This window comes from Gallus gallus, chromosome 15, assembly GCF_016699485.2.
Source record: "Gallus gallus isolate bGalGal1 chromosome 15, bGalGal1.mat.broiler.GRCg7b, whole genome shotgun sequence".
NCBI lineage: Eukaryota > Metazoa > Chordata > Aves > Galliformes > Phasianidae > Gallus > Gallus gallus.
In genome coordinates this window covers 4,929,948-4,954,503 of record NC_052546.1, presented here as the reverse complement: position 1 = coordinate 4,954,503, position 24,556 = coordinate 4,929,948, and the positions used below count along the sequence as shown (strand labels likewise).

The 24,556-nt window shown below is 40.5% G+C and overlaps 2 protein-coding genes and 1 long non-coding RNA gene across 9 annotated transcripts; 2 read left to right on the top strand and 1 right to left on the bottom strand.

Annotated features, from left to right (window-relative positions):
* Positions 1 to 52: 52 nt before the first annotated feature.
* TCTN2 (tectonic family member 2) lies at positions 53 to 8,630 on the top strand. 3 transcript variants are annotated; one of them, XM_040648384.2, is made up of 18 exons: positions 53 to 179; positions 375 to 488; positions 868 to 941; positions 1,244 to 1,439; positions 1,683 to 1,780; positions 2,028 to 2,224; positions 2,460 to 2,583; positions 3,202 to 3,337; positions 3,989 to 4,054; positions 4,708 to 4,836; positions 5,111 to 5,188; positions 5,498 to 5,578; positions 6,005 to 6,116; positions 6,440 to 6,543; positions 6,915 to 7,062; positions 7,524 to 7,649; positions 7,988 to 8,076; positions 8,366 to 8,630. In XM_040648384.2, exons 1-18 carry the CDS (start codon positions 98 to 100, stop codon positions 8,479 to 8,481), a joined length of 2,070 nt encoding a protein of 689 aa, XP_040504318.1. In that variant the 5' UTR covers positions 53 to 97; the 3' UTR covers positions 8,482 to 8,630. The 3 variants fall into 3 exon arrangements, with proteins under 3 accessions (XP_040504318.1, XP_003642239.4, XP_040504319.1); XM_003642191.6 differs by having other exon boundaries at positions 1,680 to 1,780; XM_040648385.2 differs by lacking the exon at positions 5,498 to 5,578 and having other exon boundaries at positions 1,680 to 1,780.
* Positions 6,965 to 7,989, bottom strand: LOC121106888. The gene is made up of 2 exons (XR_005840142.1): positions 7,774 to 7,989; positions 6,965 to 7,673 (listed from the first exon to the last, which is right to left on the bottom strand). It is a non-coding gene; the product is annotated as an uncharacterized LOC121106888 (long non-coding RNA).
* ATP6V0A2 (ATPase H+ transporting V0 subunit a2) lies at positions 8,378 to 23,905 on the top strand. 5 transcript variants are annotated; one of them, XM_046901085.1, is made up of 21 exons: positions 8,963 to 9,681; positions 10,395 to 10,473; positions 10,900 to 11,176; positions 11,767 to 11,864; positions 12,688 to 12,825; positions 13,117 to 13,217; positions 13,937 to 14,063; positions 14,835 to 14,917; positions 15,254 to 15,347; positions 15,660 to 15,872; positions 16,346 to 16,496; positions 17,145 to 17,284; positions 18,205 to 18,362; positions 18,820 to 18,910; positions 19,213 to 19,331; positions 19,782 to 19,992; positions 20,471 to 20,590; positions 20,831 to 20,950; positions 22,111 to 22,228; positions 22,792 to 22,963; positions 23,787 to 23,903. In XM_046901085.1, exons 5-21 carry the CDS (start codon positions 12,784 to 12,786, stop codon positions 23,887 to 23,889), a joined length of 2,163 nt encoding a protein of 720 aa, XP_046757041.1. In that variant the 5' UTR covers positions 8,963 to 9,681; positions 10,395 to 10,473; positions 10,900 to 11,176; positions 11,767 to 11,864; positions 12,688 to 12,783; the 3' UTR covers positions 23,890 to 23,903.
* The last annotated feature ends 651 nt before the right edge of the window (positions 23,906 to 24,556 follow it).

The window sequence follows — 24,556 nt, the reverse complement described above, 5'->3', positions numbered from 1 at the left end:
CGGGCGCTGCCTCAGCGCTTCCCGCCCTCCCCGTTGCCATGGCAGCGGCACTGCCGCCTCAAGATGGCGGCCCCGCGATGGGGCCCTCCCTGACGCCATGGCGGCCGCCGGGCTCGGGGTGCTGCTGCTGCTGCTGCTGCTGGCGGCTCCGTGCGCGGGGCAGCGCCATGGGGAGCCCGGTGGGTGGGAGGGCGCGGGGGGCGGAGGGAGGGGAAGGGAAAAGAAAGGAAGAGAGGAGAGGGCCGTGCGTGAAGGGAAGGGAGGACCAGAACAGCCTACGCGGGCTGAGGGGGCACGGCCTGGCGTGCCTCATACGTTGTGGTGATTTACCGGTTTCTGTGTGTGTTACAATGTGATTTTTTTTTCCCCCTCAGTTTTTCAGCCTTCCTTTATCCACATGTCTGGGCTAAGAGTTAATTCGTTTTTTCTTGGAGATTCTTCAGGAGTTAATTTTTACATTGTTGTAGGTGCTATAGATAAAGACACAGGTAAGAACACTTTATTTACATGCTATTTTGAAAAAATAATATATTTGAATTCTCAACTTTTTTTTTTCCTGCTGCTAAAATTACCCAAGTAACCACAGTGCAGTTTGTAGAATCATCACAGGACCGTTTGAGTTGAGAGGGTCCCTCTGATGTCCCCATTCCCACCACCTGCAGCGCACAGGGCCAGCAGCTCCGCCAGCCTCAGAGCCCGTCCTGCCCTGCCCTGCCCGTGTGTTCCATGCTTCAATAGTCACTGAGATCCGAACTCCAAAGGACTCGGTGCTCAGGCTGTGCCTCTGTGCTGACTCCGTGTTGTCTGGGCTGAGGGATGTGCCTGCTTGAAGCCATGTGAGACAGATACATTTTTATTTTGATACAGGAAATGTGCGAGTTCCAATCTGCAGTGGAAGTGAAAGAGTTGGTGATTGGGATTTGAGTGTAACGCCTGATGTGGTATGTGAAACACTGATTCTTCCCTAAAATAGGAAAGCTTGAGCAATTGTATATTAAGGCAGATGAAGTGCTGATGTAATATTAGTTTGCTGACAGCTCGGTTAGCGTACCTTGCCCTTGCCTTGTTGCCTTTATCCTGTCCCATCATCTGGATACCCACATTGGAAGTTGCTAAGGTGCAGCTTTGACACTAGTTTCTTGTCTTCCTCCTTTCCAGAACTGCCGGTGCTTCCTGGCAGGTAATGGTATGAAGAACAGTAATTTGACACAAGCTGTTGAATCTGTCATTTTGTGTTTTGCAGGGTGCATCCAAAGTGACTGTAACCTTCACTAGAAGTCTGCAGTTATGTTTGTCCAATGCCACCGACTGCTGCACAGCACCTCTCTGTGTGGTGGAAACACTTCAGGTTTTAGCTTGCAGTGGTTCAGTGATGCTGGCACATCTCCTAATTCAAGCTGAAATATATGCCAACTCTTCCTTTACGGGAAATGTGTCAGGTAAGTGCTTGGATATCCTGAAGAAGAAATGGTATTTACTTTCCCTTTATATGCAAAATAAATAAAGAAAAAGAAAAAGAAAAAAATTAGGATTTGGGCAGCCATGAGAGATTAAATTTCATTAGCATTTAAGGATAAAGAATTTATATGCAGGTGAAATAAGCTGTAACACACAAGGTCTGCTTCTTGAAATTCCAGACGTTGTGACCTGAATTTTCTCCTCTTGTAATTCTTTTCTAGAAGACATGTCTGTCATCCCTAACCAGGTGTTTCAGCCCTTGGGCTCATGTCCTTGTGACTTGACTGATGGAGCTTGTGATGTTCGTTGTTGCTGTGATCCGGTACTTATTTCATATTAAACTTTAATGAAACATTTTCAAAATTTCTACTCTCCTTCTATTGTCTGGAGAGAGAGAGAGAGAGAATTATTGAGTATTTCAAACTAGCAGGAGGGTTTGCCTGGGTTTTCTGGTATTTCTAATAGTAAATATGACATCTGTCTACAGAGCTATCATGGTTACCTGCAAATATAGCAGTAGTGGCTGTGGTAGTGCAATTACTGCACTAAGATGTTGTTTTCCCTTCCAGGAGTGTACACCAGACTTGAAGCAGTTATTCGATGGATTGTGTTTCAGTGGAGTGTTTGGTGGGGATGTAAACCCACCTTTTGATCAGCTGTGCTCTACACAGACAACAGAATATACTCCCGATTGGTTTCCCCTCCTTTGTGTACAGTCTTCTCTTAACAATACACCATTTCTTGGCTATTTTTATGATGGCTCTATGTAAGTCTTAAAATATTTCTTTCCTCAGCACACATCTTAGACATTACGTAGAAACTGTAGCCTGTTTTTTATGGTGAAAGTTATTTTGAAATTATAATTTTAAACTGGGAACTTTAAATGCAAATGGTGACATATAATTGGTACTTCATGAGAACATGGGGCTTGAAGGCAGATGTTTAATTACCTGTGTAAAGCAAGGAGTCAAGAATTGTTTCATTTTTGGACTTATTTGCAGTTCTGCACCCAGAGTTCCTCCATTTAGGATCCCTGTACAAGCTTCTCCTGGGAAACTCTTCACTGGTTACAGACCAGGAGATCCAATTATGACAGAAGATGATGAGTATTTTACCATCCCTCAGGTAATTGCTCCATGTTTAGGAGCTTCTGATTCCTCTTGGCTAGTTTGAAATTCTCCATTTATCACATTCTTTAGTGTTTGTAACCAAATTCTGTAACTTGCTCATGTGAACTGCTGGACTATATTTTTCACCAAGCACAAAATCATTGTTAAAAACCATCATTATGTTTCCTAATCCCCTGCCCACCCCTCCAGATGGTAATGTTTTAATTATTTCAAGAGATAAAAACATGATTTGCATCCCAATTAGTGGTTTGTGGCTTATGTATTTTTTATGTATTTATGTATGTGGCTTCTGTATTTTTTCCTCTCTGCCTGCTGCATTGCTGACCACTTGTTGCTTTCTCTTTGTTTTATCTGGCTGTATTCTTTTTTTAAGTCCTTCTACATATTACAGACTGGATAGTTAAAATTGGTTTATCAAATTTTGATGACTCCAGACTGCACTTTAAAACTGATTGTTTTTGAAATAGTTACAACCTCCCTTTTATGCAGATTACTTGTTTGTCAATCACGTGTGGCTGCAGTGCATACTTGGGGGCATTTCACTGACAAACGTGCTTTTTCCTTGCTTTTCATTTTAAGGCTAACACACATGTTTCTGTTGAACTACCTGCAGCAGTCCCTGGCAGGGCATTGTGTTAGAAATGCCCCTGTAGCGTATCTGCAGGACTTGGATGTGAAGTGCCTTTCTGAGGCAGCATCTTACAAGGAAGGACTGCCCCATGATGTGAGAATCAACAGTGGAACAGGAGGTATGTTGCATAGTCCTAATAGAAATGTATTCATGTTCCTCAGTGATAGAATAAATGAGAGGACTGTTGACATGGCATCTACGTGGCTATAGTTCAGAGTTTTGGGATGTTATAGTCCTCTTTCTGATCACCTACCGAGCTTCCCTAAATTATTCAAGACTTAGAATAGGAGAAATAGTGGGATTAGCCTTTGTTTCCTATTCATCTGTTTCTGGTGACTCATATGGCTGCACGTGGCACAAGGAAGCATCTCTCTTACTGTTTTTGGATTCTTGTAGCCTTCTTTTTCTCTCAAGAGCGTGCAGTGTCATCACTTTAGAATTAGAAGTACTTACTTTCTGCAGTACAAAAGCATCAGTATAAGAAATGTCATTCCGGAGTTTGAGATGGTACAATTACCAGTATGAAGAGAATTTATTTTATGCTGCTTAATTAAGTTGCCTAATTTTGTTTATTTACACTACCTTAGTAAGATCCAGAGATAATTAGCAATGCTCTGATAATACATAACCTGCCTGGTTCATTACCAAAACTAACTTTCTAAATACTTTTCTGCACAATTTCCCTAACAAAAAGGAGCATACTTTGGATGTGAATATCATATATGCCTCTTTTATCAGGATTACTGCAGTGTTTGTTTTTTATTCTCAGACTTCATCCAACAAAATGTGATCTACAGAACCGTCACTGATGTGGGCAAATTCATCACTAAAAGTGGTATGTTTCTGCTATGTAATTAGTGTGTTTCTTACTTAACCTGGATAACACAAGTGACCTGGGTGCCTAAAGCATTTACCTGTCATGATTCCTAGGAAAGATCTTGTATGTTTTCTAATATTTGAGAAAAACAGGCAGGGCAGGCAGCCTGTAAGCAGTACTGGTTATGTCTGTGTTTTGAACACTCTTGTGCCTTTTTAAGGATCTTGAGCCAATGAAACAGCTTTTGTATTAGAATAGTGGTTCCCAGTCAGTGGGGGAGGATAATGCAGGATGGTGTTGAATCCATATTAGCATGTTTTTCTGGGAGATGATGGCCCTCTCAGCAGGGTGAGATGAAAGGAAAGGGACTCCTGGGTCAGGAGAGCCTCAGCAGCTGATGGAGTAAAGCCTTGTGCTAGGTTCTTAATGAGAGGGTTAACTACAACAGGAACTGGAACTGCAGGTGTTAGAATATTGATAAATGAAGGGACTCTACTGTAAATGCAGCACACTGTCCTTGTATGATGCGACTTAGACAGTAAAATAAATGTTAAAAAGATGAAACATATATTTTCCAGAACTTTGTTAGAGATTTTTAAGTTATTTTTCAGTAACAGCTTTCTAATTGGCAGTGCTTTTGATTATAGTGTGTTTTTTTCTTTCTTCTGCAGAAGGCCTTCCTACTGCAGGGCTTCCATGTCAAAAGGTAACCTTTGCAGAGCATTATGCATTCATTTGGGAAGATGATAACATAGAGGGAGTGAATGTCACAGTCTTCCTTGGAAGTTTATGTGATGGAGGTATTGTGACATTTCTTTTACACGTTTTCTATTTACTTTTTTATTTCTTAAGTGTGCAAATTCTTTGATAGGATACCTTAATTAGTAATATTGATTGAAAGTAATTTTCTTTGGACTCTGGAAAGAAAGTGTATGGGGCAAATTTCTGCCAATTTGCATTATCCTGAATCTTCTGGTGCTTAATGAACGACAGAAATTTGTATCCTATATAGGCAGCATACTTTCTACTAATTTAGGTATTTGAAAGTAAAGTCATTCCTTTTTCTTTTACCAGAAACGCTGACACAGAGATTCACAGCTGAATTTGTAAGCTTAAGGAGTGACAGTGCCACAGAAGTGCCTAAGAATCCAGGTAGTAATACCTCATTTTGCTTCTTAGAAGAACAGATTTTTGTACTGGATTGGTCATTATCAGTGACCATGTTTTATACCTCGTTCATACTTGTTCTGTTGGTGCCCCTCCTTCCCTCTTATTGTGTTGTCAGTTGTAATAACAGTGACTGGCTTTTAGGCTCAGTATTGATTATTTAAAACGAGGCTATTGTAATGGAAAAGTCTGTCTGTTTGCTTTGAGACTAATTACATGCATTATTAAATCAATGTAATCAATGTTAATGCTTATGGATTCTTATAAAATGTTCACAACTCCTTCTGCATTTAGGTTATCGAGTTGGAAATGTAGTGAGAGCTGCAAATATGAATGCTTCTGATACTGCTGGCAGCTTAAGAATTTGGCAGCCAGGTACTGACTCATAAGGTTGCACCCTCAGCTTTAGTTAATGCTAAAATACTTTCTTCTTATACACATTTTACTTCTGAATCTATTCTATGCCAAATTGTGCTTTTCTACGCTATTCTCTAGCCTTTATTCCAGCTTAATTGAAGAGTCTGCATTTAATGGATGTAAAGTAGCTTAAGTATCCTGAAGTTGAGCATTTAGTATCAAGTTGAGGTTTAAAATGTTGAGCAGTTGCTAAGATCGTAAGATCCTTGAGTGTGGGAATTCGCTCTGTGCTGGAGAATGGAATTTGAGTAGACTTCATTGTGTATTTGAATTACACCGCTTGGTGTTTTGCATCCTAACGTGTGCAATCTTTGCACAGAATTGAGAAGCGGAGATGGAAAGGTCAGTGTGAGAAGCCCCAAATAAGGTCTTTTCCATTCACAGCTGGCAGAGGTCTGTGCACATCAGCCGCTCACACACCAGTTGTGTTCGGGGTAGATTCATTCTCTGGATGCATACTGGAAGTTGATGTCAATGAAAACTGCAGCCTTCTAAGGTGAGCCATGTAGATTTATTGTTCATTTGCTACAAGTTACCGTCAGCGCAGTTGTATTCTCTTCAAAAGCTCATGTATACATTGCAGGTTTCTGTGGTTGACCCTTTTCTTTTTCTAAAGGGAAATGTATTACAATGGTTTTATTCAGATTTCCCTGTATTCAAGTGAGGGTTACGTTGGAGTGCAGTGCTTCCCTTTGGCAGATGAGTCAGTAGTTGAGGTTTGTTTTAACTGAGGAAATTGATCTTATGGCGTAGTGGTACTGTAACCCAGTTCAGGGTGTAGATTTGCTTTTTGTGTGAGCTGATGTTTTTATTTGGCAGAGGAAATGTAACTGAGAAACTGAATTCGTTAATACAAGCCACTCATGTTGGAAAGAGACGCAATTCCAACGACAGCAATCTCAACGACTGGGTGAAAATTATTCGTAAGTCATACGTGTGTTTTTATCCATAGTCCACGTCACTATAATAATATGCACTTAGGATTGGAACATCTCCAAACAAAACCATCATGTAATTTCAGATGCCTGAAGATCTCTGGGTCCATCCATGCAGATATGCACAGATGTATGTAACCTCATGCATACTGCATAGCAATGTGTATAACTGTCTGTTGATGTTACGATTTGGTATTTTACTCCTCCTGTTGATGAACTACATCCTTCTTCATGTCTATTTCATATAGAGAAAACCTTTTTGTGTGACAGTTACCAATGTTTCACTGCGATATGACAGTAATATCAATATGGAAGAGATCATTTCCAATGTAGTTCTGTTTAACTCTGTTCCTCGCCAGGACTTGATCCGAATATCAGTGCGAGCCCTGGAGACCTGAAAGGCATTTGCCCAGATGTTCCTGCCAGTCTGAACATTCGCATCATTTTTGCAGCTGTGGGGGCAGTGCAGGGGATCCCCAGGGAAGAGATACTTGCTGTGCAGATCAGGTAGAGCATAGCTGTGTCTTTGATAAAGGAATGTTTCATTTCTGAGACTTGCTTATGTGTCATACCCAGATCAAATCTGATAAAGATGTTACTTCTGATTTGCATGTGCCTTTTTCTTGCACTCGGGACCCAAATTCCTTTGATTGCAATGAGAAGCTGAAATTTAGATGTGTGTATTTCCTGAAATGAGAAATCAGCAGAAAAGCTGTGGTAAATGATTTGTTCTTTCCTGAACCGGGGAGGTTCTATACAGCAAACACTTCTTTTTCTTTTTCCTTTTATCTTTTTTCCCCAAGTCAATCCAAAGCAAATTAATAGGATTGTGTTCAGTCTGCCCCATTTCCACGGTGGTGAAGATCCAGAGATCATCAGCCTCCTCCTAAATACTCCTTTCATGGCTTTGTTTAAGCTTTCAGTTTCCACATGCAGCCCTCTGGTAACACTTACACGTGTGCTTCCAGTTACTCAACAGTCATCTGGCAGTTCCAGTGCAGCCTTTCCTGTGAAAACACGGCCAGCCTGCTTCCCATCACTGCTGCCGTTCAGTTCATCCGAGTGCCGGCTCAGCCGCCGGTTCCCATGACCAGGTAACTTCTGTGACATCTTTGACCCTTGACGCAAAGTTAAGCAGATAAAATGTAATACCCGCTGATCAAAGGGTTCTTGTCATCTGCTGAAGTGCGGAGCAAGAAGGCCTGGGCCTCCACTTACTGAGTAAGGGTTCTGCGGGGGGGGATTCCCTCAGAAGCAGGCAGTTCCTCAAGGCCTGTAAATTACCTTGCAAACGTACAAAGGCTTCTGCACTCATCAGAGGAAGAGTGTATAGGAGAATAATTTTTGTTTTTCCCCCTCTGATCACCTTTCCACCCTCCCTTCTACTTGTTCCGGTGGCGCTGTAGCTTAATAAGCGCTTTTCCCCCCTCAGATTTCAGATTAATTACACAGAATTTGACTGTGAGCGAAATGACGTGTGCTGGCCGCAGCTGCTGTACCCGCTGACACGGTTCTACACAGGTAACAACAATCAGCAATGTGGAACGCCACCAACCGCCTGTATTTCTTTGTAACATCACAAAACGTGGCCAGTTCTTGTGAAACAGTGCTCTGTAGTACGAAATGGCATCTCAGAAACGTATCTCAGTAGGAAAGGGCATCTCAGAAATCTGGAAGTAGGCTTTGTTTTCTTGGGAACGCATTCATTTCTCAGTTAGACAAGCAGAAGAAACTTCTCTCTTTGGGGTTGATGTCAAAACTGAAACGTAGCTCTGGTGCTTATGCTTGTTTTTGTCCTTTCCCTTTGCAGGAGAGCCGTACTCACGGCGTCTGGCTGCAGGCCTGGCGCTGGCTTTCCTGGCAGTGCTGGCAGCAGTGATGGGCAGCCCGTGCTTTTCTCAAGTGTGGGAGAAATTCTCTGTTTAAAAACGTTGGTGTCGAAAAAAACACTTTTGTAAAGATTTTAAGTATTTTTATTTTTATTTTTTTGTAAAAAGTACAGAAAGGTTTTGTGTTTCTAAATGAGCGGAGGTGCACAGAAAATCACTGATATTATTAAAGAGGGGGAAAAACAAGTAATCGCATCAGGTGCTCGACCGCAGGCGGTGGGGGCGGGGTTGTGCTGGGCTTCGGGCTGGGCGCTCTCCCGGCGCCGGTTGCCCGCCCCGCTCCGCTCCTCCCGCCCCCCGGAAGCCGCAGCCGGCGGGCGGGGCGCTGCGCTGCGCCATGGCGGCCGGGCCGGGAGCTGCCGCCGTGCCCGCTGCGCGCCGGCCGCGCTGAGCCGAGCCGCTCCGGCCCGGGCCGCCATGGGCGCGCTGTTCCGCGGGGAGCCGATGTGCCTGGCGCAGCTGTTCCTGCAGAGCGGCTCGGCCTACGAGTGCCTGAGCGAGGTGGGGGAGCGCGGCCTGGCCGAGTTCCGAGACGTGAGTAGGGGCGGCAGGGCGGGCTGGGGGGACCCGGCGGGCAGGGCGGGGGGCTGCGCTCCAGGGCAGAGCTGCTGCCTGAGCCCTGCATCGCCGTCGTGTGGCAGCGGGCTGAGCTCGGAGTACCGAGCTGGAAGGGGCCCACGGGGTCGTCGGTTCCTGAACCTGCCCTGCCGCAGCGTGAGGCCATCACTTCCCGGCCCGTCGTTGTTACCTGCGAGCAGTTGTTACCCACAGCCTCCTGTCGGGAGTTGTACGGAGCGTGAAGGCCTGAGCTTCCCCTCAGACCGAACCGTCCCAGTTCCCCCAGCTGTCCCCGCAGGACTGTGCTCCGCACCCTTCACAGCCGCTGCCCTTCTCAGGACCTGCTCCCCAGCCCCGATATCTTAGTAGGAAGGGGGCCCAACACTGAACGCAGCACTCAAGGTGCAGCCTCACCAGCTCCAAGCACAGCAGGAAGGTCCCCTCCTGCTCCTGGCTGCACGGTTGCTGATACAAGCCATGTTGCTTCTGGCATTCTTGCCCACCTGGGCGCTCTGCTTCCCCCAGAGCAGGCATGGCCACCCCCCAGTAGGCTGATAGAAACACCCAGGTACTCTGTAAGCTTATTTCTGCATTCTCACTGTCAGGATGTGCCATGTCTGCTCCCACGGGGCAACTCGCCTTGGAGGAAGCCAACTGCATGGCTTAGAAGATGGGTTGGGTAATAATTAACTTCGCTTCTGAACTGTTTTATCATAATTATATGATGCTTGCTTGGTGACAGAGACTTTGGAATTTCTCTTCAGAAATGCAGGTGGCAAAATCTTTGTGAAGAAAGCTTAAATGAACAGCTAGTTAGCAAATATGGCAGTGGGGGGGGGGGGGGGCACATCTGTCAGTGTATCATTACAGAGATGTCTAGAGGTGCTGTTCCATGTAGTCCTGGTTTGAAAGTTGAATACGCAGCCAGAGGCATTACATACTCGTGGGGAGATACATGCAAATATCTATGAATGTTTAACATTCCACATAGGTTCTGTGAAACTCCATAGCAAAAAATCCAAGCAAACTAAAAAAAAAACACCAAAAAGAAAGCTGTTTCTATCAACGTTCATGCCTGTTAATTTGAAGTCTTTAAGCAGAGCTTTAAAATGGTAGGAATAAGGTTGGGAATGGTTTCTCTGGTAGATAGAGTTACTTGGTTTTGGTTCTTTGAGTAAAAAGAAGGAAGGGTGTTGATTCAGTTTCAGTAAAGCCTTGCTGTTGAAAGACAAATCTTCTTCTCTGTTAGTAACTTTCCAGATAAAAAGCACTTTCTAGAATGGGCGCACGTACAACACGTGCAGCATTGGCCCCATGAAGTCACACAAACAGCTGTGTTTTGTAGGGGTGCTTGTTTTCATGTTACCTAATGAGTATTTTATCCTTCCTCAGCTCAACCCAAATGTAAGCGTGTTTCAAAGAAAATTTGTGAATGAAGTAAAGAAATGTGAAGAAATGGAAAGAATTCTTGGTGAGCTTTATTTTCCTACCTGCCCTTTCTCATCTGAGGCATTATTTAAGTTTACTTTGCCAGAGTGGAACTGCAGTGTTGATTTCAGCTGCAGCTTTTATGTTTGATTTTTCCCAGCGTTGTACTGTCTGAATTTTGCAGAATCTTATAAAATTCTTGTGTCCATTAAAAAGGTCTGTGTGCACTCACATGCACTGTGTCTTTACATCTTCAGAGCCAGAGATGGCTTATTTGATTCCTGTGCTGAATTGGGTCAGAACATACATCTTGAGTACATCTACAGCTGGAGACTGCACAGCCTGTGGGCAATTCCAGTGTTTTAGTGCTGTCTGTCTCTTAATTTTCTCAGCTGTAAGTTTTACTTACTGTACAACATGTATGTGTTAAATATTGCTGTTCTGTTTTTCTTATTTTTTATTGGTTAAGCTCAGAAGTGAAGAAGAGTTGCTGATTCGTTGCTGATGAACAGTTGAGACTGTTTCTGTGCTGAATGGTTCAAATACTGCTGGGAAAACAGAAGCTTTGCTCTGGATATTCCCTTGACTATAAGATAAATCCTTTTTTTGTTTGTCTGTTTGTTTGTCACATTACACAATTCAGCACTGTTCAACTTCCAAGCACTCTCCAGATCATTTCAGGCTATTAACAATTGCTTTCACATGGCAGTCAGTGCATAGAGGAAAGGCTGCAGAGCTTGACCAAGGTGCGCTTCCCTGCAGCATATCCTGAGGAAAGGTTACTGTTGAAGGATTCTTTTATTGGAAAGTCTTACTGGAAGCATGTGCTGGTCATGCCATGCATCCCAGCAGCTATCGTGGCAATCGCGCTGCCCAGCATGAGCTGCATGTGTTGTTGGGTTACTTAAGCCTCTTTGTTTGAACACTGTATATTCCAAACATGAGTTTTTGAGCAGAATGTCAGTTTTTTTGCAGATGGCATTAGGAAGCAGTACTCGCAACAACAAAGACATACTGTGAAATGTTAAAAGCTTCTTAAAAAATGCTGGTGGTAGGAAAGCTTCAGTCAGACATCTCTGAGGATGGGTTCCTTCTGCGAGCTTCCAAGGGAAGTCTTGTGTTCTAAGCACATCATCAGTGCCTTTCCTCTGCAGAGGGCTCACCCTTTCCTTGTGTTCTTTTTGAAGACTTTGTGTATGGTTGCAAAAATAAAGGAGTAAACTAGTTAAGGTCTGATGCTGCAGTGTGATTGGTACCCTCACAATGGCTGTGTAGTATTCTGGGAAGTGTATGTGATATGCTTATATTTCTGATTGTGTTTCTCTTCTCACTCCAGGTTATTTAGTACAAGAAATTAAAAAGGCGGATATTCCTCTTCCTGAGGGAGATGTTGCTCCTCCTGCCCCCTTGCTGAAACACATTTTAGAAATCCAGGTAACTTGTTGAAGCACCAGATGCCAAAACTGTAGTGCTGGATCTCAGAACTTTATTTCAGATTGGATCTCTTTCTGTAAATTAGGTCATAAGTGGTGAAACATAGGGGCATGTCAGGGGCAGAGGCCTTTTCTTCTCTTTATCCAGATTTTGTGTTCTGCCTGTGTTATTTTGAAGTCTGCTTTGAGGATGTTATATTGTCACAAAATCACTGTGGAAGGCGTAAAGCTAACTTAGTAGTCATCCCTTCTGTTTTGGTGGATTGGTGCATTGCACTGTTCAGATAAACTGCTGTATGTAGGTGTAGTCCTTCAGCCTCATTTATTGCTTTGGGATTTATTCAGGACTTTTCCTGCATCCTTATTTTTCAGGGTGTGTGGGAGTTCTTAGTGCCCAAGGCTCTGCAGTTTCCCATATTGGTTGCTTAGTGAGCACAGAGTGCTCTTTTCTCTGAGTGCTTTTCCTGGTATTGTGTTGGAAGGAAAAGCTTGTAAAATGCAAATATACCTTTGAATGACGTTCTGTTTTAGTGTAAGTCTGTCAGTAGAATAGGTAGGTGTCTCACACTCTGTGCTATTCCAGGTTCTAATTCCAAGAGTGCCTTAGCTCAGAAATAAATTAGGGTCATAACAGCAGACTTAATGGATTCTGGTGATGGAATAGGCACACTCAGTATGAAGCAATCTTTGGCAGACTGAGTAATAGCATCAATTGCACTTAGGAATTTGGAAAACTATAATTCAGCCAAATGAGAATGTACTTAAAATTAATCCTCCCCCAATTTCCAAACCTGATTCTGTGTCGCTTTTATTTTGTATAACAGGAACAGTTGCAGAAGCTGGAGACAGAACTGAGGGAAGTAAATAAAAACAAAGAGAAGCTGAGGAAAAACTTGATTGAACTCACGGAGTACACGTGCATGTTGGATGTCACACAAACGTTTGTCAGGAGAGCAGCTGAGGTAATACTGCAGTGTCTGGGTGGGATTGTGTGTTATGTGACAATCCTGTTGCACGCTGTGTTATTTTGATGTATAAATTGTTCTGAGACATTTATTAGGTAACTTTTGCAAAAGTGACTGTTAGCTGCTGAGTGATTCAGTTGAGATCCCAAGATCTCCCCGTTGCCTGAATTGAACACAGGAAATCATTTTGTATTTCTGTTGAAATAATTTAACTAACTTTTCTTCTTGAGAATAATAAATGATTTTTTTTCCTGAAAGCTATGATTGGTCTTGCTTTTTCTTTTCTAGTATGAGTCCCACTTGCATATAAATTATGAAGAATTTCCATCAGTGGAAAATGAGCCATTTGCAGATTACAACTGTATGCACAGACTGGGTGCCAAGCTGGGGTAGGTATGGTTCAGTCCACATCTGCCAGGTTGCCATGGTGTGCTGCTTCAGAGCTGCTTGAAGAGCTGCTGTAAACAACAGACTGTTTTCTCAAAAGATGGGATGTTGTGTGAGTCCAGTGATTTCAGATAAGCCAAACCATGTTAGGCAGGGTGAGTGGCCCAGTTGTACCTCTGAAACAAAACTGGATTCTTTGAAGAGACATGTTGGACTGCACCAAGAAAACTGTCACAAGGCTTCCATAAAACTAAGTATGTGTGCTAAGGAAAAATCTCAAAATGCCCTACATTGGTACTTTCTTCTACTGTTCAAACAGTTTTCTGGGATAAACACTCTGAGTCAGTAGTAATGTAACATTATTAATGGTATTGCCTACTTGCCTTTAAAGTGATGTATGGATACAACTCCCTGCAGTGTCTTTATGAAAATAAACAATGACTAAAAAATCGAGAACTTTACTACCATAGGCAGAGATGATGTCAAATATTCTATTTGTTTCCTCAGGCCTATAGTCAATCTGTTTTCTAAATAGAAATTGCCTCTTTATTTTATATGCCAGTTCCTATAGAGAGTGATGCTTCCTTCTTTAGAGGTGACGTGTTAAATTATTGTGGCTGCTATTCTGTGATGTGTTGTACTCTGGGATTTTAGCTTTTCTTGGTTTTGTCTGATCTGATTTGATTTTGACCCTATTTATCAAACCTTTCTCTGTCTGTAGCTTTATATCTGGGTTGGTTCACCGAGCAAAAGTTGAGGCATTTGAAAAAATGCTGTGGAGAGCCTGTAAAGGATACACTATTCTGACATATGCGGAGCTGGATGAATGTCTGGAAGATCCAGATACAGTGAGTACACACTATAACTGAGTTTATTGTATTTGTACTTTTCGTAAGACTTAAAATAATTGCTGCTGTGCTCTGCAGTAAATGGAAACGATTTCCCAGTGCCTTTGGAGGCCTTGTGGCCACCTCCTCTCTGCATCCTCTGCTGTGAGCTGGGCAAACCCAGTGACCCCAGCCACTCCTCATACATCTTACCCTTTGCTGTGGAGTAGCTGTGACTTTGATTGGCTGCTGTGATCAAAGAAAAGCATAAATGACTGCTTGGATATTTATTAACTAGGTCTAGATGTGGTATTACCTTTTAATGTCCCTTTTATTTGTTCATTCAGTAGTTAAGTAAAAAAAAAAAAGTCTGAGATATTGTCTGTCTTCTATAAGAAAAAAAATTCTCTGCACTTACAAAATTCACTTTGTCCATCACCAGTAAAGGTTATCTGAGCTAACTGAAATTTTACTTGGATTCTAATTTGAAACACTTTAATTTTCCAGAGCTTTGTACTAACTTGTAATTCAGAGGTGATGAAATAGGATGGTTTTTTTTTTCCCTGAAAACTTTGTTTTTTTTAATGATCTACAAAAAAAAAAACCCTCACTCCTTTGAAGTATTGACATGCTTGAGTTTTATTTTTGATCTTAATTAAAATGGTGGAATGCTAATGCTGCTGCTAACACTTTTTTTCTGATTATACAGTAAAAGAACAAATCTGAATAATGACAGTGTTCTTGAGTTCTTGGTTGAAAACAAGCTTCATTAACTATTTTCTTTTCTTTAAGGGTGAAACCACAAAATGGTTTGTGTTTTTAGTGTCCTATTGGGGTGAACAAATTGGCCAGAAAGTTAAGAAGATTTGTGACTGGTAAAAATTAATATATGTCGTTTCTTTATATCTGAGTTCTTTTCTTGTTTACTTTTCTCCTCCACTTCCTTAGAAATGTTGGTTTTATGCAAGGCTTTGAAGTTACTTTTTTTTCCTATCCCCTCAGCTGCATCTAGCTTTAAAAATAGCTAATGTACAAGTAAATGCCTGGGTCACTTCATCTGCAGTCCTTATTAAGTATGGGCCAAACAGTGAGACTTGGCCAAATCTTGCCTCTAGTTATTAGACTGCATGCTGCAGATTTGACTGGGACCTGTTGTTGGCTGCGTTTTGTTTTAGTTTGGTTATTCAGCACAGATTTCTGTGTTTCTGCAGTTACCGCTGTCATGTGTATCCCTACCCAAGTACTGTGGATGAGCGCGTAGCGGTTGTTGAAGGGCTGAATGTTCGTATTCAGGATCTTCGTACAGTGAGTAAATTATAATGGTGCTTTCCCTTTCCACTATAGGCAATAACTTAATGTATTGCAGTATTAAATGTATTAATATCTTTCTGAAATACAGTTTGGATCTGAATGTGATCATACATAATGTTTGTGGTCTTGTGTTGCACGTATTTATTAAACTTCAGGGTAATTCCACTGCCTAAAATAGAAGGCAGTGCTCATTGTGGCCTCTTGCAAATGTGGTTCATCTTTGGACAGGTAGTCTGTGCTTATACTGTAGTGAACGTAACTGTTATGTTTTCAATGAAATCTTCTTGTTTTTCTGCTTGGACAAAGGTTCTGCATAAAACTGAGGATTACTTACGCCAAGTTCTGTGTAAAGCCTCCGAATCCATCTATACGTGGGTTATCCAAGTAAAGAAGATGAAAGCCATTTATCACGTACTCAACCTGTGCAGTTTTGATGTCACAAACAAATGTTTGATTGCTGAGGTTTGGTGTCCCGTGGCTGATCTGCAGAACTTGCGCCATGCGTTGGAGGAAGGTTCGGTAAGTCAGCTGAATGCTCACTGCTGCTAGAGCTACTGTCTTCTTCTAACTACACAAATAAGGAAAGAAAATACTTATTTAAAATAGGATAAAAGTTGGGTGCAGGCAGGTCTGGGTCTCAGCGTACTCATATTAAACAATTTCTTTATAAACACAATCTTTATTTAGTGCTTTGAATAAGAACTACTTTACTATTAAGCAAGAACTTCTATGTTGGACCTAAGTACCTTATCTGGACCTCATCTGGTATTCCTTACAAAGTATGGACCAGAGCACTGTACATTAATTCATATTTTTAGAGGAACAGATGAATGTTTGTTTTTTTTTTTTAAGATGATGGGATGTTAAATTTGGGCCTTATTTTAGTGATGTTTCAAGGCTGGTGAAACTACTGATAGAGAAAATGATTTCACTTTCATTAGATTAAGCATCAACTGAGTTTTCATACATCTTTTCTTTCCCTCTGTAAACAGAGGAAGAGTGGAGCCACAGTTTCTTCATTCATGAATACCATTCCAACAACACAACCTCCTCCAACTCTGATACGTACCAATAAATTCACCTCAGGGTTCCAGAACATTGTTGATGCTTATGGAGTTGGAAACTATGGGGAAGTGAATCCAGGTTGGTCCTCTGAAATCTGACCTGTACTGTCATTATTGCTCACCTTGTTTGTAAAATTATGTGTTTAAACACCTTGCTAAGTGGCACACCACTGAGGGCAAAATAGGGGCAACCATACTGCTTATTATTAGGTGTTGTAAATCTTCAGTAGCTCATCCGCAGTACAGATGGTGTTCCATGTGGTAAGTTGGGATTTGATTTTGATGCGTTCTTTCAGCATAGTGATAACGACTGTATATTTATATGTTTTACCTTGGATAAGAGCATGTATTTAGGGGAAAGAGAAAAACTGGTAATGGCTGTTGCTCTTGCTGAGGTGTGAAGCTCATCACCTGGATAAAAGACAACAACCTAGCTTGTACAGCCCAGTTAGTGTAATATCCTTCTGTGTTTTGTAGCTACCTTGACTCTGATAGCATCATGTGATGCTGTACAGAAGAATACTTCTATATAAATTAAAGCAAGCTTTAAATCGAGTTAAATTTATATTGTGTGAGAGATCTATTAGCAAGGGGTGAAACGTCCTTCAAACTTAAGACTGAACAAATTGTTTGGGAGGTTAAAAATACTTGATTGCTTATGCATAATTCAGATACCACCATCATCTGTTGTGCTGTATGTCTGAAATGTGTCATGTTGCCATTGCAGCTCTCTATACCATCATCACTTTTCCCTTCTTGTTTGCTGTTATGTTTGGAGACTTTGGGCACGGTCTGCTAATGTTCATCTTTGCACTCCTGACAATACTGTATGAAAACCATCCTAGATTACGAAGATCACAGGATGAGGTAAAAGGAATTATAAACTTAAACCCAACCAGAAAGATAACTTCAGTTAAATAGCTACTATGTTTCTGTAAAGTGCTATTTTTCTGTGCATGTATTAGGCTTTTTTTGTCTTAGGATTGTCTGTGTTCAGTATTGCCATACTCCTCAAGATTAATGTAGTGTCTTAAGCTATTCTTTTTGAAAGGGCAGAAATGGCCAAGTTGGGAAGAAGGACTGGCAGCAAATAGTATTGGTGAGCTTGTCTTTCCTTCTGCTAAAGCTGCTTAGTGGCATATGTTGTTTACACAAAGTGGTTACAGTCACTAGCTGGAGGAGAAAACAGCTCTGCAAGTTCCATCTTCTATGTTGTTTCTGAAAAAGAGTTGTAGTTTGAAATTCACAAGACTTAATTTTATTTAATCTTTTAATCATAGGGGCTTAGAAAGTAGGAACTCTTGCATATCTTATTAGAATTATATTTAATTAAGATTGATTGCAGGTGGCTTAACTTCTTGATTTAAGTCTAGGGTAAGAAATGTGGCTTAAGAGGACCATTAGTTACTGTAATGATGCCAGTGAGAGAAGTGTCAGTTTGTGTCACTGGAGCTTGTGTGGGGACTCCAGATCTCTTCATTCACTTTAAACCAAAGTTGTCTTTCTGAATATGCTCTCAGCTAGTTCTGTTTCCTAAATCATTTGGCATAGAGCTCTAATGAGCAAAGGTGAATCTTCCATTAAGTGATTGTCCCTTGCAGATTGCATATTTACATGCCTAAAGAAAGATTGTTTTCCGTTTCGATTGGCTTCAGGTTTCTTCATATTATTTAATGACTGTTTGCAGGGCTGTTTAGTTTTTATAAGTTTTTACGTGGCCAGAAATGTGTTTCTCTTTGAAATGCATAGGTAACATGATTCCTCTTTTTTTTTTAATATATTTGCAGATAATAAAAATGCTATTCGATGGCCGATACGTCATTCTATTGATGAGTTTGTTTTCTATATACACTGGTCTGATTTACAATGATTGTTTTTCAAAGTCGTTAAATATATTTGGTTCCGGGTGGAATGTTTCAGCAATGTTTGAACAGAATGTTTGGCGGTGAGTGGTATGCCTCTGTTTGCTATGCCATTAAAGCAAGAGTATTTCCTGCAGCAGGTTCATCCCCTGACCCCTTTAGCTGGTCTTTTATTTGAGAGTATTCATGAAATGTAGTGAAATCTAGGAAGACCTAGCTGAGGGCTCAGTCTCTTCTACACTTAAAATAAAAAAGTGCAGTAATAATTAAAAACAAAAAAATGCAAAAAGATAAAAGAGAGGTGATAGGTAATCCTTTAGGTGGTGGTTCTGCATTTTTTCTAAAAACAAATGGTGAGCTTCTAAAACAAAACTTTGTTTCAGAGGTAATCTAACAGTGTATCTTTCAAATATGATTTGAATTAAGCCCAAATAAAAGGTGGTTTTGTGTTTTTTTTACCAGCCAGACCATTTTTACTTAGAAATTGTTTTATTCTTTCCTAGTCGTGTCAGATCTGACTGTGGTTCTCTTTCACTGCAGTCTTGAGGATCTGAAGTCTCATCAGCTTTTAATGCTGGATCCAAATGTTACTGGTGTGTACAATGGAGCTTATCCCTTTGGAATTGATCCGGTTAGTTTTATTGTTTTCTGTTATCCGTTGTGATGATCAGTCATCTTTAAATTAGATTTTGGTACGTGTAGTAGAGAGATAAACATACTCTGGGGGAAAAGAAAGCATTTCTGTTTTCTTTCTCCATTCAAAAAGAGATTCCCCTTAATGAATCAAAGATTGAGCTATTTTCACACACTTCAGACTTAGTTTGTGATCTCAGCTTAAGGTGGAATGCTGGTCTCTTAACAGAGAAAGGATATTGCTTTATTCCTTCCATTACACTGCTCTGAAGTATGTGTATCTTGTCATTTCTTCCTCAGATTTGGAACTTGGCAAGCAACCGTCTCAGTTTTTTAAATTCTTTCAAGATGAAAATGTCTGTGATTCTTGGAGTGGCTCACATGACATTTGGAGTTGTATTAGGAGTATTTAACCACTTGTAAGTACAAGAAGTTATGGTAACATTATGTTTTTTACCAAGTCTGTAATTATAACAGTTAACCTGGCAAGAGAAATGGGGATGGATGTGTGTGTTTTGTTTTCTTCAACAAAACCCAGCATAATAGTAATTGTCTTAAAAAAAAAAAAAAAGAAAAAAAAAAAGAAAACAAAACAGCAGTAACAGAGGTTGTCTTTCACAGAAATTAGATAATGGGCCAGTATGATGCCAAAAAGTATTTCACTGCTAAGTGGAAGTACATGCTTCACATGGTATTGATTTCCAGTAAAATACCAGGTTAAAATGTCACTGAGTATGAAGAAATCACTTTCAGGTCCTGAATTCAGTACTGCTCTTTAAAATGACGTTGTGACCATGTTTGGGTCCCAAGTTTACCTTGATCTTACTTTGTAAAACTTACTTATCCCTTTTTTCTTCATTATCTTTTAGACATTTCAAGAAGAAGTACAATATTTATTTGGTTTTTCTTCCTGAACTTTTGTTCATGATGAGCATCTTCGGCTACCTTGTGTTCATGATTTTCTTTAAGTGGTTAGCATACTCTGCAGAGGACTCCACAACTGCTCCAAGCATTCTGATTCAGTTTATTAACATGTTCCTGTTTCCTGGTGGTGAAGCAGATGCCTTTTATACTGGACAGGTTAGTAGTTTTTTTACAAGCTTCTGAGGATCCTTTGTTCTCTATGCAGTTATTACTTTACTAGTCATGAAAGGCTGATAGCTGAGTGTACTCTGCCTTCCACTGGGGAGGGGAATGTATCAGACTAAGGGGAAATTGAAGAAACATTATCATTAAAAATTGTTTTGATTCTTCAGTTGTAAGATTGGTGACTTGAATAGTCATATTCCTACAGTTTTGCTGCTTGCTTATGTACTGTAAATAATCCTAGTACAGCAAGCTTCAGTAGTGCCTTAGTTCAGAGCTCAGTCCTGAAGATGCTGGGTGTCTGTAATCCCATTTAAGAGGGGGATTATGTAAATATTTAGGTGCGTTTTCAATTTGGATTGCATAAGCACTGAAATCAGTAGTATTTTTCTTAGACTTATTAAAGGAAGGCTTTTCTTAATTTTGATTTTGTGATCTGATCTAATGTTGTTTCTTTCCCACCTATGAACAGGTTGGTCTACAGAGATTTTTACTGAGTGTTGCTTTTCTTTCTGTTCCTGTAATGCTTTTTGGAAAACCACTTTATCTATATTGGTTGCACAGTGGAAGTCGAGGCATTAGAACGTACAGGGTAAGTATTGACATATGCTTATACAGTTCCTCAGTATAGAACAATTCAGCTCCTGTCTTCCTTACAGATAACGTCTGAACTAGGTGCTCCTACAAAATGTAGATAGTTTTTCTGTCCCTCTAGCTCTCTGGCCCTTTTTGCCTTGGGGAATGTTATTTTCTATGACTACTTTAAACAAATGTAAGAATTGACACCAAGAGTCCACTTCACAAACAAACATAATGCATTTCGATTTTGCAGCGTGGCTACAAGCTCATTCGGAAAGAGAGTGAAGAAGAACTTTCTCTGCTGCAGCCTCATGATGTGGAGGAAGGAAGCAGTCACTCAGATAGTGGGCACAGAGAAGAGGATGGAGAGGAGGTAATTAATTTATGTCTGATTAGTTTGTCCGTGAAAGGAAGTTAAAAGTAGAAAATCAAGGAGATAATCATGGAAGCTTCCAAGAAAATCAGCTGAACCTTTACGAAGACCTTAATATGCCAGAATGCAATTCATATATTTTTATTTGTTGCCATTTTATCATTATTTCTTGGTTCATTCAGATTGCTACAGCAATCTACAATCTTTCTGTAGTGGAGAACATGAAGAGTTAAGTGCTTTATTTGAATCAGACTGTAGTCTTTTCTTTAAATTGAAGAAGCAGGAAAAAATTCTTCCATCTTATTTTTTTAAATGGATTTATAGGTTCTTAAGGCAAAAAAGAAGGCTGTGCAGCTTCCTGTTAATTAATTCTGGCTTTTCCCATAGGTCAAAGTTTTTCATAGTTGAAAAGTAGATCTTGTGACAAAGCTTCTTTCTAATGGGGCCTGAGGGAAACAAATTGCATTCCTAGTCCTGGCTATCGCTGCTGCCTACTTAGGCCAGATCATTAAACATTTTTACCACTTCCACTGATTTCATGTGAATTTAAATCCAAACTGATTCAGATTCCCTGTGTGTATCCTATGTAGCTTCACTGGGGATGGAGAATTGTGCTTGCTATATCTAAAAAATACAAGAATTGTTTGCTTAAATACTTCCTTGTAAAGTAAATGTTGAAACTTGTGGTGAATTTAGTCTTGGTAGTCCTTGTTAGCAACAAACATTCATATTTAGAGTTAATGCTATTAATAGTTATCTCTCTGTGACTAGCATTACTGATAATTAACCTTAGTTGTAAAGATTCAAAATTGACATTGTAAATTTGTGACATTGGTAGAATAGGAGTTTGAATGGTATTTGGTTTTTACTGTCTTTATTTTTCAAGAATCAGATCATATTCGTTTGGAAAACAAATTTGCATACATTTTTATCTATTCACAAAGTAACTGAGGAAACTAACTGGAAAAATAGAACATCTGGTTGTTCCTGTTGTTCTCTGTAATGGATCTTAAACATAAGCTTTTTTTTTTCCTTGACATGAAATCAATGTATTACCCAGTGATGGATTTTTCTGTATACCAAGACTTGAAGATGAATGCTTTAAGTTTCACTTTGTACTCTGTTGTTTAAATGGATACAAATGTGTTTTCGTGTTGTAGTTTAATTTTGCAGATGCTTTTATGAATCAAGCCATTCATACCATTGAGTACTGTCTAGGATGTATTTCTAATACAGCATCGTATCTGAGACTCTGGGCATTAAGTCTTGCGCATGCACGTAAGTATTTCCTCTTGGTTTTGTTTGCTTTTTCATCCGTCCTGATTTTTAACTCTAGGCTGGCCTGCTGAAGTGATGCTGCTATGAAATTCTCTTTTTCTTAATTTAAAAAACAAACAACTAACCTGTTTAATAGCCAAAGAGACCTCCTGTTTGGAACCTTCCAACATTGTGCATTGATTGTTCCTGGTTCTTTGGAGGCTATTATCTGGCACAGTGTTATCTCACATAACAGTGTAACAGCAGTCACAGTACCATTAATTTTCCATTAATTGATTAGTTCGGAAGGTATTTAGGTATTTGCTGAAGTCTTAATATCACAGTGTAAAGTGTTGCCAATAGTAGATGCTGTTTTGAAACCAATATGTACTTTAATGTGTAGGAAAAGGGGGGGAAAAAAAAAAGGTGGAATAGGGTGGAGGGTTTCCTGTAGTTCCCATGTTCAGCAGCTTCTGTAATCCTAGTTAAACCAGAATACAGGTTAGGTAGAGTAGCTCACTTGATGAATGTATGCTGTACCAACATGAATTACGAAAGTTGTTTTTCTTTTTCTTTTTCAATAGAGTTATCAGAAGTTCTGTGGCAAATGGTGATGAGAGTGGGCCTTCGTGTGGACACAACCTATGGTGTCTTACTGCTAGTCCCTGTTCTAGCCTTTTTTGCTGCGCTGACAGTTTTTATTCTTTTGGTCATGGAGGGGCTTTCTGCTTTTCTCCATGCTATACGACTTCACTGGTAGGTTTTAACTCCTCATTTTTTAATTACTTCACTCCAGTGTATGCTGTCTGCTTTAGCAGGATTTGGGGTCAAAATATTAGGGGCCCTTAATTGAAAATTTTAACAGCCTACTGCTATTTTAATTTATCTAATCACATTGAGTATGTGGCTTATTAGTTTGAGTATTTTTGGATATTTTCAGAGAACTCATATTTTATTGGCTTATGAGCTGTGCTGACCTCTACCACATTGAATTAATCATCATGTAAATAATGAATTAATACATTTGATTTACACTATCTTAGCTTTTCATACTATAGAATATTAGTAGCTGTGATGAATATTAATTTCAGTCTGTGTCACTGAATGGCCACAGTCTGTTTTGCTCAACAGACCATTTGTATTTGTGAGAAGAACTTTCATTCAAGTGAGACTGCCCACCTTTAAATATTTTAATCCTTCCTAGTCTTCATGTCGTGAGTTTTGCACTTTGGAATGCAGAAACTTGATCATGTTTACAGTGTAGGGGAAAAGGCAGATGTATACACACATACTATAGTTATTTGCATTGCAGAGTTTTGTCGTCATGGTACTGTAGATTTGCAAAACGAATGCAAAAACAAATTAGTGAGACAGAAGTGGGAAATAAACTCTAACAGCAGGATTTTTTGTCTCTTGAGAAACAGCAAATCTGCCTGTGACTGTGCATGGGAGGTTGGACAGCTGCACAGAAATAAGTGATGGGATTAGGATTGGTGGTGTTTGGCTTCTTGTGTTGCAGGCTTCTCTCCTTTGATTGTTTTGGATTCATGTCCACCTTGTGCTTTTTCTCTTGTTTCAGGGTGGAATTTCAGTACAAATTCTATACCGGTGGAGGATACAAGTTTACGCCTTTCTCTTTTCAGCACATTTCTTTACATTTTAATAAAGATGATATAGCATAGCTCGGTTGCTCTCAGCAAAGTGTTTGGGATTGTCTGTTCTTGGAGGACAAAGTGTTTCTCACTGATTGCCTTAGACCACAGCCAAATAGTTCTGTCATATATACCTCCCATAGAAATACACAGCAGAGCTGGAGCAGCGTGGAAAGTATGTGGGTAGGAACTGTGCATTTTCCTTTAATAATTTACAATATTAGTTTAATTTTCTTAAAAAAAAAAAAATTGTTACCACCTGTTCTAAATCAGTGTCGGTGTTTCCTTTTGTTGAAGCTGTTCATTTTCTTGAATGATTAAGAGCACATTAAACATTAATTACTCCTCCTCTACCCTCTACTTCAACAAGCCGCCATCTCACGTCAGCAATGCAACAGCAGCAGTGTCTGTTTTCAGTATTTATTCCAGAAGCATCACAAAATACAACCTTGTACACAGCAGTGCGTCATACCGATTCCAAATAAAACCTCCTTTGCGCTGTTCCCCTCGGTTCCCGCGGCGCCCTTTACCCGCCCCGCGCCACACACAGGTGTTCTTCCCGCCCGCCGCCCCCCGCGCAGCCCGCCATGCTGCAGGCGCTGAGCTAACGGCGCACGCGCAGAGCGGCGGCGAGGCGCTGTCTCGTGGCGACCGTTAGGCGGCGCTGTGAGACTGCAGTCGGGCGGGTGGCGGCCGT

Coding starts and splice junctions, on each gene's coding strand:
- ATP6V0A2 (XM_015275171.4), top strand. CDS start 8,862: ATGGGCGCGCTGTTCCGCGGGGAGCCGATGTGCCTGGCGCAGCTGTTC. Junction 14,918..15,253: donor GTTAAGAAGATTTGTGACTG/GTAAAAATTAAT, acceptor GTGTTTCTGCAG/TTACCGCTGTCATGTGTATC. Junction 16,497..17,144: donor CTATGGGGAAGTGAATCCAG/GTTGGTCCTCTG, acceptor TTGCCATTGCAG/CTCTCTATACCATCATCACT.
- TCTN2 (XM_003642191.6), top strand. CDS start 98: ATGGCGGCCGCCGGGCTCGGGGTGCTGCTGCTGCTGCTGCTGCTGGCG. Junction 5,579..6,004: donor CTTAAGAATTTGGCAGCCAG/GTACTGACTCAT, acceptor TTCCATTCACAG/CTGGCAGAGGTCTGTGCACA. Junction 7,063..7,523: donor ATACTTGCTGTGCAGATCAG/GTAGAGCATAGC, acceptor GTGTGCTTCCAG/TTACTCAACAGTCATCTGGC.